General features: G+C 43.6%; 1 protein-coding gene across 1 annotated transcript in view; it reads right to left on the bottom strand.

Annotated features, from left to right (window-relative positions):
* Positions 1–20,288, bottom strand: part of efr3bb (EFR3 homolog Bb (S. cerevisiae)) — an 81,624-nt gene that overhangs the window by 29,796 nt on the left and 31,540 nt on the right. Inside the window, exons 2-5 of the mRNA XM_041860395.2 lie at positions 15,581–15,657; positions 13,145–13,272; positions 12,788–12,938; positions 5,356–5,477 (exon numbers count right to left, since the gene is read on the bottom strand). Coding sequence (XP_041716329.2) covers positions 5,356–5,477; positions 12,788–12,938; positions 13,145–13,272; positions 15,581–15,657 — 478 coding nt within the window. The remainder of the gene's footprint in view (positions 1–5,355; positions 5,478–12,787; positions 12,939–13,144; positions 13,273–15,580; positions 15,658–20,288) is intronic.

Here is a 20,288-nt window from a genome sequence, read left to right as displayed (position 1 = left end):
AACATACAAGTGTCCCCAGAGCCAGGGCGTGACACCATTTAGTTGACTGGTCGATTGTTTGGTTGATAGGCTATTGGTCGACCGAGACCTCTTTAGTCGAGCAGTAGAAAAAATATATAATAATTATTATTATTATGGTGTACAAGACACCTGTCTGATTGGCACAGTCCATCAGTCTAAGAAGCCATGGGTGGGCATAGGCCCACCCACTGGGGAGCCAGGCCCAACCAATCAGAATGAGTTTTTCCCCACAAAAGGGCTTTATTACAGACAGAAATAATCCTCCGTTTCATCAGCTGTCCGGGTAGTTGGTCTCAGATGATCCCGCAGGTGAAGAAGCCGGATGTGGAGGTCCTGGGCTGGCGTTGTTACACGTGGTCTGCGGTTGTGAGGCCGGTTGGACGCACTGCCAAATTCTCTAAAACGACGTTGGAGGAGACTTATGGTAGAGAAATTAACATTAAATTCTCTGGCACCAGCTCTGGTGGACATTCCTGCAGTCAGCATGCCAATTGCGCGCTCCCTCAAAATGTAGACATCTGTGGCATTGTGTTGTGTGACAAAACTGTACATTTAAGAGTGGCCTTTTATTGTACCCAGCACAAGGGGCACCTGTGTAATGATAATGCTGTTTAATCAGCTTCTTGATATGCCACACCTGTCAGGTAGATGGATTATCTTGGCAAAGGAGAAATGCTCACTAACAGGGATGTAAACAAAATCGTGCACAAAACTTGAGAGAAATAAGCCTTTTGTGTGTATGGAACATTGGTGTATGGAACAACGATCTTTTATTTCAGCTCATGAAACATGGGCCCAACACTTTACACGTTGCGTTTATATTTTTGTCAGTATATATACCAGTCAAAAGTTTGGACACACCTACTCATTCAAGGGCTTTTCTTTATTTTTTACTATTTTCTACATTGTAGAATAATAGTGAAGACATCAAAACTATGAAATAACACAAATGGAATCATGTAGTAACCAAAAAAGTGTTAAACAAATCAAAATATATTTTATATTTGAGATTCTTCAAATAGCCACCCTTTGCCTTGATGACAGCTTTGCACACTCTTGGCATTCTCTCAACCAGCTTCACCTGGAATGCTTTTCCAACAGTCTTGAAGGAGTTCCCACATATGCTGAGCACTTGTTGGCTGCTTTTCCTTCACTCTGCCGTCCGACTCATCCCAAACCATCTCAATTGGGTTGAGGTCGGGGGATTGTGGAGGCCAGGTCATCTGATGCAGCACTCCATCACTCTCCTTCTTGGTAAAATAGCCCTTACACTGCCTGGAGGTGTGTTGGGTCATTGTCCTGTTGAAAAACAAATGACTAAGCCCAAACCAGATGGGATGGCGTATCGCTGCAGAATGCTGTGGTAGCCATGCTGGTTAAGTGTGCCTTGAATTCTAAATAAATCACTGACAGTGTCACCAGCAAAGCACCCCCACACCATAACACCTCCCCCTCCATGCTTTACAGTGGGAACTACACATGCGTAGATCATCCGTTCACCCACACTGCGTCTCACGAAGACACAGCGGTTGGAACCAAAAATCTCCAATTTGGACTCCAGACCAAAGGACACATTTCCACAGGTCTAATGTCCATTGCTTGTGTTTCTTGGCCCAAGCAGGTCTCTTCTTCTTATTGGTGTCCTTTAGTAGTGGTTTCTTTGCAGCAATTCGACCATGAAGGCCTGATTCACACAGTCTCCTCTGAACAGTTGATGTTGAAATGTGTCTGTGACTTGAACTTTGTGAAGCATTTATTTGGGCTGCAATTTCTGAGGCTGATAACTCTAACGAACTTATCCTCTGCAGCAGAGGTAACTCTTTTTATTTTATTTTATTTAACCTTTTTTAACTAGGCAAGTTAGTGAAGAACAAATTATTATTTACAATGATGGCCTACACCGGCCAAACCCGGACGACGCTGGGCCAATTGTGCGCCGCCCTATGGGAACTTTGGGTCTTCCATTCCTGTGGCAGTCCTCATGAGAGCCAGTTTCATCATAGCGCTTGATGGTTTTTGCGACTGCACTTCATGTCTTAAAGTAATGATGGACTGTCGTTTCGCTTTGCTTATTTGAGCTGTTCTTGCCATAATATGGACTTGATCTTTTACTAAATAGGGCTATCTTCTGTATACCCCCCTACCTTGTCACAACACAACTGATTGGCTCAAACACATTAAGAAGGAAAGAAATTCCACAAATTAACTTTTAAGAAGGCACACCTGTTAATTGAAATGCATTCCAGGTGACTACCTCATGAAGCTGGTTGAGAGAATGCCAAGAGTGTGCAAAGCTGTCATCAAGGCAAAGGGTGGTTATTTGAAGAATCTCAAATCTCAAATATATTTTGATTTGTTTAACACTTTTTTGGTTAATATATGATTCCATATGTGTTATTTCATAGTTTTTATGTCTTCACTATTATTTTACAATGTAAAAAAATAAAAAATAAAGAAAAACCCTTGAATGAGTAGGTGTCCAAACTTTTGACTGGTAGTGTATATATCTACAGAAATAAGCCTGTTTGTGTGTTTGTTTAATTGCCTACTGATTCCGTGAGCACTAAGCCTCACGCCACCACATGTGGGATAAACAATTTCACAAAATGTTTTTAATCTTTGCTATGCTGTAATAAAGGCTTTACATTTTTTATCATTAGACCAGCCTCTCTGGTATTATTTATAATTTATTTTGTGTTGTTTACACTGTTGTTTACACTGTTCCAAATTGTCTGATTTATTTTATTTATAATAATAATAATAATATTATTAACCCTCCTTTTTCCTGGATCTCCTTCTCATTTTTATTACTATTATTATTATCATCATCATTATTATAATAATAAGTCATGTCATTATCATTAGTAGGCTTAGTATAGCAGCCTTGTATAACCACCATCAAGCTGTAGGCCTAAGAGTGCCTTCTGTTTAGTCTTAATACCGGATCTTACCTAGGCCTCTATTTCAATACTTATATAGGCTTCTGTATCAATCAATCATTTATTTGTTCATGTCATCACACAGCATACTAGTCATTCACGATTTGAAATGCAATCAAGCATTTAAGTTTTAAAATAACAAGGCGACCATTTAATAATTAGCATAAACAATAAATAGGCCTAAACCGTTCCATTTCAGAAATTGCATTCACAAATGAATGCGACTGTTTTTAGTCTTTGCTGTAATAAAGGCTTTACAAAAAAAGAAAAAAGTGTTACAGACTCTCTGGTACGCTTAGCTCACTGGTGCGGGAAACTGAGGGTCCAGAATATTTTATACAATGTTGCAAGTTTGCTAGCAGGAGCTTCGGGCCGGACACAGTTGATAGTTGATACAATGTTTCAAGTTCATTGCAGACAGGCCATGCGTAGCCAATGTGATTTATAGAATACTGTCTTCCTGCAGGCTACAATGTTTTTATTTGTTGGCTTTATGTAGGCTATTTTTACATGGTTGGCAATAGAAGTTACTTTTATATTTGTATAATTTTTATTTAGATTCAGATAGAATTTAGATTAACCACATGACAATGATTTTGAGATACAAAGACTATTATCAATTAAATGAAACTGTTCCACGAAAATGTACATATGAAAATCATAACTGGCACGCAGATCAGCAGAAATGGTAAGATAAATTGGCACTCCAAATGGAAAAGGTTCAGGAGCATAACAGCAGAATCTGCGAAGGCCAGCAGCAGCGGGAGGAGGGGGTCAGGAACAGGTTTTCTTTTGGTTAAGCTATCTTGATCTCTGGCTCCCTCTTGAGTCATTTGTGTGTCTTAATTATTTAATCAAACAGGGTGCTTTAACCCTTTGACACGTACCAACGCATGGGTGTGATCATTCTACAGTGGTCCCTGCAGCGTATGCTCAAACCTGTGTGATTAGAAAGCTTATTTAGAACGTCCAGTTTCGATTGATGCAACAGTCAGCTACTGAGATGGCAACCCTGTTTTTTTCATAGAAACATTTTGCAAACACAGTCCTTACAACATTATGTCCTGAATGTGACCAGTTTATTTTTGGATGCAATGTTCGGACATTCACAGAAGTGGCGAGAGCATAACACAATCATCCAAACCGGAAAATGTAGGCTACATTAGTCCTAGCACTAACGGAGGAAAGATTGACAAAAGTGGCCATATTTAGCTAACTCTCTGTTGACAGAAACCATAATATGAATTAGCTAATAGAAATTACTATTAACAATTCATCACATCACGGGTGAGCTCACCATTGATCAAAATAATTGAGCAAAACACTTTCTAAAAATCAAAAGTAATCCAACGATGGGTAGTTTGTGCGCGCCGCCATGTTTTTTTTTGTTGAGTCAACTAAAGATAAGAAGAGGAGACAAGATGAGTTTGGTATTGTGGGGTAGATTGATGAGAGAAAAAACAATGTAATCCATTTTAGAATAAGGCTGTAACATAACAAAATGTGGAAAAGGTCTAGGGGTCTGAATACTTTCCGAATGCACTGTATGTGTCCATTACAATCTATGAAAGAATCGCAATGCATGATTTGTCACCAGCACATGAAAACGTGAAAAAAACTGTAAATACATTACGCTCCATACATACATACGGTATGCTACAGTAGAAACGACAACACGATATATAGAAAATAAGGCACTTACTTTGATTGGAACGCACACATGTCCAAAGTTATTATTTGTAAGGAAAACAACAATGAAGGCAATACGAGCACCAGCCAGAAAATGTGCCAGGGGGAACAAGTTTGTGCTAGACTGCGCAAATGTCTGCATACTTGATCTGGGGAAACACTGGGGAGGTGCTTGGGCTCTCATCGAAGAGAGAAGTTTTATCCAGTTCAGTAAAGCCTCAAACACAAATTGGCCGCAACAGTGAAATGGGCTACTTCTATGCGAATTAATGAGGAGGCGGAACATACCTCAATTCAAACTGTTGTTAGAAAATAAAACTTGTTAGAAAATCATTTCAAATTGACAAGTTGAAATATAGCCTATAGATAATTAGCAGGCAGTGTCTTGGTTTGAGGGCAGCGCGGCTTAACTGTCCTGTTGCGTAACAATCACATTTTTGAACAGTGAGTGCATTCTGACATCACGCGCAGAATACACTCAGAATGCACTCGGCTTAACAGTGAGTGCATTGCGCGGCTTAACAGTCAGTGCATTCTGACATCACGCGCATAAAACAACTCAGGCTGGGGCGACCGTTAAATATATTTGGAACTCACACGTGAAAAGGTTAACACATAGTGTATGTCTATATATGGAAAAATAATCTGCAACATCCATTGATCCTCCATAGAACATCCATATAATGTCTGTATAACGTCCACTCACTTGGTGCGGATGTCTGGGTCCTCGTAGCTGGAGTGACACATCTCGCTGAAGCGCGACACAAAGAAGTCATAGCTGCGATGATACGATGGAGTGTCCTCCTCAATGTTGGCAAACTTCACAAACTGAGGGAGAGGGGGAGAGAGGGAGAGAGAGAGAAAGAGAGAGAGGGGGGAGAGAAAGAGGTACATTAATATGAATCTCCATCTCAACTGGAGAAGAATGCAATAAATCTGTGTCTCTAGGCACTAACCGTCATATTCTTCCGCTTTCTAATATAATCCCAAATCCCAAATTGAATTTTGCAATTAATTTCTGGGAAAAATAGTAGCACTAAAGCATCATATTGAACTGCCAGGCAAAGAACAGATTTTGACTGCCACTGAAATGTCACCATTTCAACTTTAACACTTTGGCATTTTGTTTCACACCACTCCCCAATTAACAACTAAACAATGTGCCCCTCTTGGGAACGGAACAGAGGGAAGCCTTCCTGAAGCCAGCCTGTGGTGATGACTTTATAATTAGATGGCTGATTAAACACATTCTGATGGAAAAACCAAGCTAAACAACTGCAGGTAACCTGGACCAGACGCAGAGGCTAAAATAGCACCGGGGTTGTGATGTACCCAGGGCTCTGGGATATCTGTTGCCACTGTTATTTCATGTATGACAATGCAATGTAGTCTAGACTAATGTGTAGGGTCCATGTAAAACACAGATAAATACAAGGAATCTGCATACATAGAAGGGATATTTGAATTGAACTGATTTAGGCTCAGTATATTGAGTAGTTTTCATTTGTTTAAGTGTTATAACGAATGTTATAAATAATCTTTAGTTTTATCTGATTGTATAATTAGGATTTTTACAGTTCAATAGGTACACGGCACAGCCTAAGGATAACAGGCCTATTCATTTTTAGCCTAAGCCAATGTTCATTCAAGTGTTAGGCTATAAAGAATGTTATAAGCTAAATAATAATTTGTTTTATTTGATTGTTGACATTTATATAAATGCACAATTTCTAAGCTAATGAAAATAAAGTAGTTTGTGAGACAAGTATGACACTGACTCATCATTCATAAATGTTTTGTTCCCGCTTATTGAAAGTGCTGCTGCGGGAGCTTATGCCCGATTGCCCGTTGTGCAATTCCACAACATTAATAAACACTTCGACAATATTATAAATATTCATTTATGAGTTTAACTTGTAAAAGTAACGTTTATTGCCACTTTTATTGACAGTAACCTACAGTGGGGAGAACAAGTATTTGATACACTGCCGATTTTGCAGGTTTTCCTACTTACAAAGCATGTAGAGGTCTGTAATCTTTATCATAGGTACACTTCAACTGTGAGAGACGGAATCTAAAACAAAAATTCAGAAAATCACATTGTATGATTTTTAAGTAATTAATTTTTCATTTTATTGCATGACATAAGTATTTGATACATCAGAAAAGCAGAACTTAATATTTGGTACAGAAACCTTTGTTTGCAATTACAGAGATCATACGTTTCCTGTAGGTCTTGACCAGGTTTGCACACACTGCAGCAGGTATTTTGGCCCACTCCTCCATACAGACCTTCTCCAGATCCTTCAGGTTTCGGGGCTGTTGCTGGGCAATACGGACTTTCAGCTCCCTCCAAAGATTTTCTATTGGGTTCAGGTCTGGAGACTGGCTAGGCCACTCCAGGACCTTGAGATGCTTCTTACGGAGCCACTCCTTAGTTGCCCTGGCTGTGTGTTTCGGGTCGTTGTCATGCTGGAATACCCAGCCACGACCCATCTTCAATGCTCTTACTGAGGGAAGGAGGTTGTTGGTCAAGATCTCGCGATACATGGCCCCATCCATCCTCCCCTCAATACGGTGCAGTCGCCCTGTCCCCTTTGCAGAAAAGCATCCCCAAAGAATGATGTTTCCACCTCCATGCTTCACGGTTGGGATGGTGTTCTTGGGGTTGTACTCATCCTTCTTCTTCCTCCAAACACGGCGAGTGGAGTTTAGACCAAAAAGCTATATTTTTGTCTCATCAGACCACATGACCTTCTCCCATTCCTCCTCTGGATAATCCAGATGGTCATTGGCAAACTTCAGACGGGCCTGGACATGCGCTGGCTTGAGCAGGGGGACCTTGCGTGCACTGCAGGATTTTAATCTATGACTGCGTAGTGTGTTACTAATGGTTTTCTTTGAGACTGTGGTCCCAGCTCTCTTCAGGTCATTGACCAGGTCCTGCCGTGTAGTTCTGGGCTGATCCCTCACCTTCCTCATGATCATTGATGCCCCACGAGGTGAGATCTTGCATGGAGCCCCAGACCGAGGGTGATTGACCGTCATCTTGAACTTCTTCCATTTTCTAATAATTGCGCCAACAGTTGTTGCCTTCTCACCAAGCTGCTTGCCTATTGTCCTGTAGCCCATCCCAGCCTTGTGCAGGTCTACAATTTTATCCCTGATGTCCTTACACAGCTCTCTGGTCTTGGCCATTGTGGAGAGGTTGGAGTCTGTTTGATTGAGTGTGTGGACAGGTGTCTTTTATACAGTGTGATGTCACGAGAGGCTGTGTCCTGGAGGGACGTTACATCCCCCTGAGATGGCTGCAAACCCAGACAGCTATGGCTCCATCTGCTGGTATGGTCGGGAACTCCACCCCTCTATGGCCAATCTTCCCACGCAGCTGAAACAAATCAGGAGCTGATGAGCTGAAGGTTTGGGAAGGGAAGAGACACACTGAGGGAGTGTGTGGGGGTGAAGAAACACAGTCTCCAACCTGGGCTCTCTGGAGGACAAGAGTGCTGCACGTCCACTTCCATGAGGAATATAAGGATTTGGAGATACTTACCTTTGGGAAATACTCACCTTTGGATATATGCACCTGTGGAAATACGTGAGAGACATTTGGAAGGACTTTTTGCTGGGTTGGCCACTAGCTGCAACGTGGACTACAGTAAGGCTGGGGAAAAGTTATCTGAGCGAGTGAGAATTATGTTTTTGGATGTGGAAGAGACATCCCTGAACTGTTAACCCTTAAAGAGCCACAAGAGAACAGAATTTGGTTATATTTTCGTTAATTTCCCAAGACCTATAATAAAATCCTTGTTTTGTTTGAACCTTGTCTCCTTGCACTACTTGAGCAATCCCGCTGAAAGCTGTGTAGCCTCTCGTGACGTCACAGATGGTGGAGAATACAGGCACGCTCAAGCGTTAATAGTGCATGTCAGAGGAGGATACCGAAGGTTTGATCACCCAGTTTTCCAAGTTGGCCGTAGGCTCCCCGCCGACTGAAATGGAGGACATATTGAAAGCCCTTGTTGCTGGCCAGCAAGCCCAGATGCAAGCAAACGTGGCTCTCTTGGAGGAGCAAAAGAAAGCCAACCTTCTGAAGGCAGAGGAATTGCAGTTGCAGAGACAGAGGGTGGTCCAAAATACCCGCCCAATAAAGGCAAGTGACTTTATATCTAAGATGGGAGCTACCGATGACATTGAGGCATACCTGCATGCATTTGAGGCCACGGCCACTAGGGAAGCCTGGCCCAAGCAACAGTGGGTTGGTCTGTTAGCCCCCTTTCTAACCGGGGAATCGCTGAATGCTGTCCGGGACCTGGGCCCTGACCAGGTTACTGACTATGATGCCCTGAAGTCTGAGATCCTCAGCAGATATGGACTCACAAAGTTTGGTATGGCCCAGCGCTTTCACAGTTGGACCTTCCAACCAGACCAACCTCCTCGGGTGCAGATGCATGAACTTGTCCGAATCGCAAGGAAATGGCTGGATCCGCAGAGGAATACAGCAGCGGCGGTGGTGGAGGCCGTTGTGGTGGATCGTTACCTACGCGCCCCCTGCCTTATGAGGCAAAACGGTTCATCAGTCAACAGGCCTTGACCACGGCTGATCTGACCGTGGAAGCTGTGGAAAAGTACCAGGCCACAGCGGAGATGCTGAATGCTTCCCGAAAAGACCCCAGGAGTGCGGCCCCACCACAAATGGGAAGAACCCGTCCAAAGGACCCCAAGGTCTCGAACCCAGCCACGTCAGGACTTATCCCGGCTCCAGGGGGAGCCAGAAACCAGGCGGGTCCAAGAAGAGTATACCAGGAGGGGGAAACTCGACAGTGTTACCGGTGTGGGGAGATGGGACATATCTCCTGGCAGTGTGGGAAACCAGCCGAGGAACCTATGCCCACTGCGGAGTCCTCCAGCTCAGCACCCACACACCGTTTGCCTCGCTCTTGGGAGTCGTAGATGGCGGCCCAGATCGACCCCCCACCTGCCCGGTAACTGTGAATCACCATGATGTGGAGGCCTTACTGGATTCTGGTAGCCGGGCCACCCTAGTGCGTAAGGATTTGGTGGGCCCAACGTGTCTGACCCCGGGGAAAGTCCTCCCAGTTTCCTGTGTCCATGGAGACACCAGAGAATACCCCATTACTGAACTTACAATGACCAGCACACGGGGAACCATACACACGACGGCGGGGGTGGTTGATTCCCTCCCCGTCCCTGTCCTAATTGGACGAGACTGCCCAGCCTTTTACCCACTCTGGAGAGAGTCTCAGGAGAGGATAACCCGAGTACCTCGGAAACGGAGAGGCAAGACTCATCCTGGGAAGGCTCCGGTGCAATCCTCCGAGTTACTCACTCCCGCCCGGGCTCTGATAGGGATGGCAGGTGCTCAGACCGACACAGAGACGGAGCTACAGAATCTGGACAAAGAACTGTCTGGTCTGAAGGGGACCGCTGAGAGGTATCGTTTGTTAAAGCAACAGTTAGACATGAAGACAGAAGAGTTAGATATCCTCCAGGCTAAACTCCAACAGAGCTCCTTCCCTAAGCAACAGGAGGAGCTGGAGAGGCTGCGCAGGACCATCGAGGAGTGTGAGGAGACCCTGCGCAGGAGTAAGGAGGTCCAGAAGAAGGCAGAGGAGAAGTACAAGGTGTTGGAGAACAAGATGAAGAATGCGGAGGCAGAGAGAGAGAAGGAACTGAAAGCTGCTCAACAGAAGCTAAACTCTGCTAAAACCAAGGCTGATGCGTTCAGTAAGAAACTCAAGGAGAGACAACAGGAGGCTGAGTCCCTGGTCCTAGAGTTGGAGGAGTTGAAGAGAGAGCAGTCTGGCAAGCACCACGGCAATGCGGACGCCCTCTCCCGGCGTGATGCCTTCTTCGCTGCCTTTACCCCGACGAGGACGTCGGTCCCGAGGAGGGGGATGTGTGATGTCACGAGAGGCTGTGTCCTGGAGGGACGTTACATCCCCCTGAGATGGCTGCAAACCCAGACAGCTATGGCTCCATCTGCTGGTATGGTCGGGAACTCCACCCCTCTATGGCCAATCTTCCCACGCAGCTGAAACAAATCAGGAGCTGATGAGCTGAAGGTTTGGGAAGGGAAGAGACACACTGAGGGAGTGTGTGGGGGGTGAAGAAACACAGTCTCCAACCTGGGCTCTCTGGAGAACAAGAGTGCTGCACGTCCACTTCCATGAGGAATATAAGGATTTGGAGATACTTACCTTTGGGAAATACTCACCTTTGGATATATGCACCTGTGGAAATACGTGAGAGACATTTGGAAGGACTTTTTGCTGGGTTGGCCACTAGCTGCAACGTGGACTACAGTAAGGCTGGGGAAAAGTTATCTGAGCGAGTGAGAATTATGTTTTTGGATGTGGAAGAGACATCCCTGAACTGTTAACCCTTAAAGAGCCACAAGAGAACAGAATTTGGTTATATTTTCGTTAATTTCCCAAGACCTATAATAAAATCCTTGTTTTGTTTGAACCTTGTCTCCTTGCACTACTTGAGCAATCCCGCTGAAAGCTGTGTAGCCTCTCGTGACGTCACAACAGGTAACGAGTTCAAACAGGTGCAGTTAATACAGGTAATGAGTGGAGAACAGGAGGGCTTCTTAAAGAAAAACTAACAGGTCCGTGAGAGCCGGAATTCTTACTGGTTGGTAGGTGATCAAATACTTATGTCATGCAATAAAATGCAAATTAATTACTTAAAAATCATACAATGTGATTTTCTGGATTTTTGTTTTAGATTCCGTCTCTCACAGTTGAAGTGTACCTATGATAAAAATTACAGACCTCTACATACTTTGTAAGTAGGAAAACCTGCAAAATCGGCAGTGTATCAAATACTTGTTCTCCCCACTGTATATTGAATCCATTTTAGAATAAGGCTGTAATGTAACAAAATGTGGAAAAAGTCAAGGGGTCTGAATACTTTCCGAAGGCACTATTGGCTGTTTGGTTTGCAAGGAGGGATTTTCCGATGGCACAATTTATTTTGCCTAGACTTTGGTGAAGTAAAGCAGAAACGTACCAGGTTTGTTTAAACTTCCTATTTGATTAGTCTATCTTGCAGATGTTTGTTCTCTCTCTCATTATTACTATAGTATGTTTTTATTTAGGCTATTCGCAAAAACCTTTCTGAGATGGAACTCTGTTAGGCCTATGGATTCATTCCATGGTTGATCATGAAAGATTAGGCTATGCCTAGGCCAACAAGTCACATTCAAATTGAATGGGGATTGGGGAGAAAAAGGGAAAATCAAGATTTTAAAACAATAAGCCAGACTCAAAAAGGCCCATGATCATCCAACATTTGAGAGGAGGGAACAAAACACGTTAGGTCCTATCTGACATTTTGCACTGCTTTGGTGCTCTCAGCTCTTTCTACAATCTACATTGTTCTCTTGGATTATGTTAGTCTAACTACCTCATGTGTATTGAACATTTAGGCTATGGCAAATGGGGAATAGGCCACATGGCATGTCGCCCTGCTGTGTGCTCCCTGCGCTGCGCGCTACCAGACTCCAGAGGTGCAGTCAAATTCAAATATGCTAAACCATCGTTTGTGACATCACAATGTCGTCACCATCGACGATGGCTGTCAAACATCGTTGATAGACGATGCAATCGTAAAATCGGCCAACCCTAGTGTGTGTATAAGTGTATGTATCAGTGTGTGTGTGTATCAGTGTGTGTGTAATCCGTGGTATCACTAGACAGCGTTGCCAGTGTGGCGAGTCTGTCTCTGTGGGTAATGTTATTTCCTTGATCCTTCCTGTCCCCTCCTGACCCTGCTGCTCTGACAGCCCTGTCTGATAACACTGATAGCTGCTACTACTACTGCTGCTGCCACTACTACTGCTGCTACTACTACTCATCAACCAGATAACCATTCTCTCTCTATGCATACCCCCCCCCCCCCACCCCACCCAGGTAAAAATGTACACTTTCTGTTTACATTACCGTCTGGCATCTGCTATTTACCTGGTATTGACACGGCCGTTGCTTCATTATGTTGTTATTTCCTACAGAATAGACCTACAATTATATTTATTTGGGATTCCTTGCAACCAGCTGCTAGTGTGTATTATCAGGTTGTTTATCAAGGTGGGTGTCTTCTATTCTACTCACAGAGTTGGTTCCCAGGATCTGTAGGTTGGGTTTGTCGGCCTCCAGCAGCTTACGGACCATCTTGAGGAAACTCTCCACAAACAGGTTGATGCTCTGACAGTGGCACGCCATCAACAACTGGTCCAGAGCCTCCATAGCTATACACACGTACCTAAACACACACAAGCGCATGCACGCGCACACACACAGACACGGTAGTTATGCCACACACTATATGTCTTAAGACCATTACATTAAGTTAGAATGCAAATGAGAAAGTAATAATAGTCATGGTGCATTTTGAGCCGACATGGACGACAGTTGACAGATCTCTGTGCAGTATATCCATGGCTCAGGTGTAACTGTTGTGTTGCTCACCCGTAGCGGTGTCGGGCCACGTCCCTGGAGAGCCTCTCTGACAGGTAGGCCCCGATACGGTCCAGCTTCTCTGGAGCTGACAGGGCATAGAACGTCAACTTCTCCATGTTAGCCTTCACCAACCCGTCCTACAGACAGACAGAGAGGGGGGGATTAACGAGAAAGAGAAAGGTGGAGGATGAAGGTGAAAGGGGTTAGGTTTGGGTTCTTGGTTCACTGTCTCCACAGGACATGAATATACTCAAATCAAATCAAGCTTTATTTATACAGCACATTTCAGACATGGAATGCAACGCAATGTGCTTTACAGGAAAAAAACACAAAAAATCAATGAAAATAAAAGCTGAAATATTTACTACACAACAAACATAAGATAAAAAACAAAAGAATGACACAAACTGAACAACTAAAAAGCACCCTGAGGAAAAGCAAAGCTAAAAAGATGTGTTTAAGTTCTTTTAAATATGTCCACAGTTTCAGCCCCCCTCAGGTTCTCTAGCAGGTTATTCCAGAGGCTGGGGGCATAATAACTAAAGGCTGTCTCTCCATGCCTCTTGGTCCTCAGCTTTGGGATAGTTAAAAGGCCAGTGCCACAGGACCTGAGGGACCTACTTGGTACATAACTTAAAAGCATGTCTGACATGTATTGGGGTGCACAATTGTGGATTGATTTAAAAACCAATAGAAGAATCTTAAAATTAATTCTAAAACTCACAGGCAGCCAGTGCAGTGACCTTAAAACCGGTGTAATGTGTGCTCTCCGTCTGGTCTTGGTCAGTACCCGTGCTGCAGCATTCTGTATGTTTTGCAGTTGACCAATGGCTTTCTTGGTAAGACCAGACAGGAGAGCATTACAATAGTCAAGCCTGCTTGTAATAAAAGCATGGATGAGTCTTTCTGTATTAGCCTGAGAGAGAAACGGCCGCACCTTGGCAATGTTCCTCAGGTGGTAAAAAGCTATTTCGGTCACATTCCTAATGAAATTTAGTTCAGAATCTAAAATAACACCTAGGTTTTTTACCTGGTGTTTTATCTTTATTGCCCGTGAATTAAAATGTGCGGCTGGATTCTCTCTCTGTGCTTTGGCTCCAACAATAAGTACCTCGGTCTTGTCTTTAGCTGGAGGAAGTTGTGAGCCATCCAAGTATTTAAATCACTAATACAGTCTAATCATTTATCCGTGGAGCTAAAATCCTCTGGTGACACAGAAATGTAAAGTTGTGTATCGTCTACATATCAGTGAAAATCAATGCTGTCAAGGGGTAACATATTTAAACTGAACAGTACCGGACACAAAATCGAACCTTGTGGAACACCACACTCTGAGTTATTAAGTTACCAACGGTGACAAAAAAAAAGAAAAAGACGACAACACAACACAAGCATGCGGCCACACACACACTCTCTCACACGTACACACCACCTCGATCTCAAACAGTCTGGGCACAAGGACTAAAAGCATCCACAGAGTCTGGTGAGATAGGGGCTCATTTACATTCAGACTAGTAATGATCCAATAAAAGAAAATGAACTTTGCTCACAGGAATTGCCTCCATTGTATATTACAACGCTTGAACTATAAAATGTGTGGTAAAGTATTGAAAATAATACACAGATAAAATTAAAAAGGCATTACCAGACAGAGCTATACATAACTCTATATGATAAACACATTAACAGGACTTTGGTCTATTCTACCTGACTCAATGTTATCTGAAGGCTCAGGTTGTGCACTTAAGACTCGCACACGTACACACACACACACTTTTTATCTCCACAGCATCCGTGTGAATGTTATCAGAGAGCTCTGGTTAGTCTCACACACACACACACAAGCACGCACGCACACATTCCAGACACAGTGTGTTAGTGTGAATGAGTGAATGTTATCAGAGGGCTGTGGGTTATTCCCTGGGTGAGGGGATTAGATTAGTTACAGTCTCTGTGTCGGGAGCTTAGAACACCAAATTAGAAACAGACTGGTTTTTGGGGCATGCAGCGCAGCACACACACACACACACACACACACACACACACACACACACACACACACACACAGCAGATAAATTAGGTCTCTGTGTGGCTGGCGACAGATCTGACAGGTAGACTGGGCTATTTTTATAATATTCACAAATGAATTAATTCAATTCATCCTCCTTCACAGACATGGCATATGCAGAATATCTTCAATTGCTCAATAGTGACTTTCTTTCCTTGTCTATTGTCCTTCATATTCTGTCATTATGACAGGACCGGTGAAAGCAATTCAGAGGTTGCCTGCCAGGAATTCACTTCTATCTGTCTAGTCCTTTCAGATCAGTGCAGATGAGAGAAGACCAGGAGAGGAAACCACTAGAAATATTGAAATGACAAAAAAGGTCACAGGAAGTAGAGAGCATGGCCACAGGAAACAGGAAGTGTCAGTTGAACTCTCACCTCTGGGTCCTCTGGGAAGATGTTGTCCACCAGTCTCTTGTAGCGTGGCCTCAGAGCCCCACAACAACCACACACCCCTACAGGAGAGAAATAAGGAGATATGGAGAGTGGGTGAGTAAGTGAGTGAGTGAGTGAGGTATGAATTAATAAATCATGTTTGCAACTGCAGATACCTGACCATGATAAAACATCAATAAAATAAGTAATCCTTCAAAGAGAGTTACAGTGAGACCAGGGTAAAAGCTCATGTTGTTGTAGTGCTACATCACATCTGTCACCTAGTACACCTGTGTCAGCAGCATCCAGCTCATGTCGACTGAAGAACACCAACATTATTATTGACAAGGTTAAATAAGCCTTGCACAGCTCAGAGATGAATAAAGTTTAGACATCCATCAACCCAGGGCTGGAGAGAGAGAGAGAGCAAGAGGGCTAGAGAGAAATAGATGCTTGGAAAGAAAGAACTACACAGCAGCAGAGAAAGACTGTCCTTGCACGGTTCTTCAAGACCAGTTTTTTTCACACAGGCTGAGAAATAGATGCCTTTGTTCAAAGCCCCTTTTAAAAGGGGTCAGACATCTGAAGAATGTGGCCACAAAGACATTGGAGCACAAAGACACACACTGAGACACGAAAGACTCACCAACATATAAAAAAAGACACATTGTACACACACCATTTTTTTTCGGAAAGGCACAGACAATTTATACATCACAGTCTCACAATTGACAACCTTGAGGAAAGTTGTGTAACACTGTGTGACTTTGCGGAGGGAAGAAAGCTGCCAGAGAGAGAGAGAGAGAGAGAGAGAGAGAGAGAGAGAGAGAGATGGGAGCTGATTGGAGCAGAGAGCTCAGCAGTGATGAGTCATAGGGCAGGGGCAGGCAACTAGATTCAGCCGCAGGCAGATTTTTTTCAGAGTGGATGGTTGGGGCCGGAACAATTATACTAATTTGTACACTGCAAATTATAAAAAATATTATTTTTATTTTATCTGCAATGCACATCCCAAAGACTTCTGGGGAAGCAATAGACAACCTTGAAATAAGCTTTTAACAATTTCAAATAGGCCTGCCTAACAATGACAGAAAGAAGACAGTCAGGCTGTATACAGATCCTTCCTTCCTTTCCTTCCCTCATTCTATCCTTCATAGTTTACAGTGAGGGAAAAAAGTATTTGATCCCCTGCTGATTTTGTACGTTTGACCACTGACAAAGAAATTATCAGTCTATAATTTTAATGGTAGGTTTATTTGAACAGTGAGAGACAAAATAACAACAAAAAAATCCAGAAAAACGCATGTCAGAAATGTTATAAATTGATTTGCATTTTAATGAGGGAAATGAGTATTTCACCCCCTCTCAATCAGAAAGATTTCTGGCTCCCAGGTGTCTTTTATACAGGTAACGAGCTGAGATTAGGAGCACACTCTTAAAGGGAGTGCTCCTAATCTCAGCTTGTTACCTGTATAAAAGACACCTGTCCACAGAAGCAATCAATCAATCAGATTCCAAACTCTCCACCATGGCCAAGACCAAAGAGCTCTCCAAGGATGTCAGGGACAAGATTGTAGACCTACACAAGGCAGGAATGGGCTACAAGACCATCGCCAAGCAGCTTGGTGAGAAGGTGACAACAGTTGGTGCGATTATTCGCAAATGGAAGAAACACAAAAGACCTGTCAATCTCCCTCGGCCTGGGGCTCCATGCAAGATCTCACCTTGTGGAGTTGCAATGATCATGAGAACGGTGAGGAATCAGCCCAGAACTACACAGGAGGATCTTGTCAATGATCTCAAGGCAGCTGGGACCATAGTCACCAAGAAAACAATTGGTAACACACTACGCCGTCAAGGACTGAAATCCTGCAGCGCCCGCAAGGTCCCCCTGCTCAAGAAAGCACATACAGTGGGGAAAAAAAGTATTTAGTCAGCCACCAATTGTGCAAGTTCTCCCACTTAAAAAAGATAGAGAGGCCTGTCATTTTCATCATAGGTACACGTCAACTATGACAGACAAAATATTGAGAATTTTTTTCCAGAAAATCACATTGTAGGATTTTTAATGAATTTATTTGCAAATTATGGTGGAAAATAAGTATTTGGTCACCTACAAACAAGCAAGATTTCTGTCTCTCACAGACCTGTAACTTCTTCTTTAAGAGGCTCCGGTCTGTCCTCCACTCGTTACCTGTATTAATGGCACCTGTTTGAACTTGTTATCAGTATAAAAGACACCTGTCCACAACCTCAAACAGTCACACTCCAAACTCCACTATGGCCAAGACCAAATAGCTGTCAAAGGACACCAGAAACAAAATTGTAGACCTGCACCAGGCTGGGAAGACTGAATCTGCAATAGGTAAGCAGCTTGGTTTGAAGAAATCAACTGTGGGAGCAATTATTAGGAAATGGAAGACATACAAGACCACTGATAATCTCCCTCGATCTGGGGCTCCACGCAAGATCTCACCCCGTGGGGTCAAAATGATCACAAGAACGGTGAGCAAAAATCCCAGAACCACACGGGGGACCTAGTGAATGACCTGCAGAGAGCTGGGACCAAAGTTACAAAGCCTACCATCAGTAACACACTACGCCGCCAGGGACTCAAATCCTGCAGTGCAAGACGTGTCCCCCTGCTTAAGCCAGTACATGTCCAGCCCGTCTGAAGTTTGCTAGAGTGCATTTGGATGATCCAGAAGAGGATTGGGAGAATGTCATATGGTCAGATGAAACCAAAATATAACTTTTTGGTAAAAACTCAACTCAAGTCGTGTTTGGAGGACAAAGAATGCTGAGTTGCATCCAAAGAACACCATACCTACTGTGAAGCATGGGGGTGGAAACATCATGCTTTGGGGCTGTTTTTCTGCAAAGGGACCAGGACAACTGATCCGTGTAAAGGGAAAGAATGAATGGGGCCATGTATCGTGAGATTTTGAGTGAAAACCTCCTTCCATCAGCAAGGGCATTGAAGATGAAACGTGGCTGGGTCTTTCAGCATGACAATGATCCCAAACACACCGCCGGGCAGCGAAGGAGTGGCTTCGTAAGAAGCATTTCAAGGTCCTGGAGTGGCCTAGCCAGTCTCCAGATCTCAACCATCATAGAAAATCTTTGGAGGGAGTTGAAAGTCCGTGTTGCCCAGCGACAGCCCTAAAACATCACTGCTCTAGAGGAGATCTGCATGGAGGAATGGGCCAAAATACCAGCAACAGTGTGTGAAAACCTTCTGAAGACTTACAGAAAACGTTTGACCTGTGTCATTGCCAACAAAGGGTATATTACAAAGTATTGAGAAACTTTTATTATTGACCAAATACTTATTTTCCACCATAATTTGCAAATAAATTCATTAAAAGTCCTACAATGTGATTTTCTGGAATTTTTTTCCTCCTTTTGTCTGTCATACTTGACGTGTACCTATGATGAAAATTACAGGCCTCTCTCATCTTTTTAAGTGGGAGAACTTGCACAATTGGTGACTGACTAAATACTTTTTTTCCCCACTGTATCCAGGCCCGTCTGAAGTTTGCCAATGAACATCTGAATGATTCAGAGGAGAACTGGGTGAAAGTGTTGTGGTCAGATGAGACCAAAATCAAGGAGGAATGCTGCCTATGACCACAAGAACACCATCCCCACCGTCAAACATGGAGGTGGAAACATTATGCTTTGGGGGTGTTTTTCTGCTAAGGGGACAGGACAGCTTCACCACATCAAAGGGACGATGGACCGCGCCATGTACCATCAAATCTTGGGTGAGAACCTCCTTCCCTCAGCCAGGGCATTGAAAATGGGTCGTGGGTGGGTATTCCAGCATGACAATGACCCAAAACACACAGCCAAGGCAACAAAGGAGTGGCTCAAAAAGAAGCACATTAAGGTCCTGGACTGACCTAGCCAGTCTCCAGACCTTAATCCCATAGAAAATCTGTGGAGGGAGCTGAAGGTTCGAGTTGCCAAACGTCAGGCTCGAAACCTTAATGACTTGTAGAAGATCTGCAAAGAGGAGTGGGACAAAATCCCTCCTGAGATGTGTGCAAACCTGGTGGCCAACTAAAAGAAACGTCTGACCTCTGTGATTGCCAACAAGGGTTTTGCCACCAAGTACTAAATCATGTTTTGCAGAGGGGTCAAATACTTATTTCCCTCATTAAAATGCAAATCAATTTATAACATTTTTGACATGCGTTTTTCTGGATTTTTTTGTTGTTATTCTGTCTCTTACTGTTCAAATAAACCTACCATTAAAATGATGGACTGATCATGTCTTTGTCAGTGGGCAAACGTACAAAATCAGCAGGGGATCAAAAACGTTTTTCCCTCACTGTATTTGCTTCCTTTCATTAAGATCTCCTTGATCTTTCCACCATATTGCTTTCACCTAGGCTATCAATCAATGGTTGTCAATCATCATTAGCGATCACCTTATAGGAGAAAGAAGGAAGGTTATATTTCAAAATGACTCTCACTAAGCAACTGTTCTGTGTCTGTCTGTCCCTCTGTCACATCTCTGAGGTGGTATCCTTAGTCATCCTAGCCTTGGGAGTTAAGATAAGCTTTAGGCTTAGGGCCTCTGTCTGTGCGTCTGTCAGTAAAGTTTCTATCACCGTGGAGCTAAACTCCCCCGTAGGGCTCCGCTAGCTGCAGGCAGCCGCCCGTCGCTATCTCCATCTCTCTATCTGCTGCTACTCCATCACTT

Source organism: Coregonus clupeaformis, chromosome 33, assembly GCF_020615455.1.
Source record: "Coregonus clupeaformis isolate EN_2021a chromosome 33, ASM2061545v1, whole genome shotgun sequence".
In the NCBI taxonomy this organism is placed as follows: domain Eukaryota; kingdom Metazoa; phylum Chordata; class Actinopteri; order Salmoniformes; family Salmonidae; genus Coregonus; species Coregonus clupeaformis.
The sequence above is the reverse complement of the archived record's forward strand: the minus strand, read 5'-3'. Positions and strand labels throughout refer to the sequence as shown.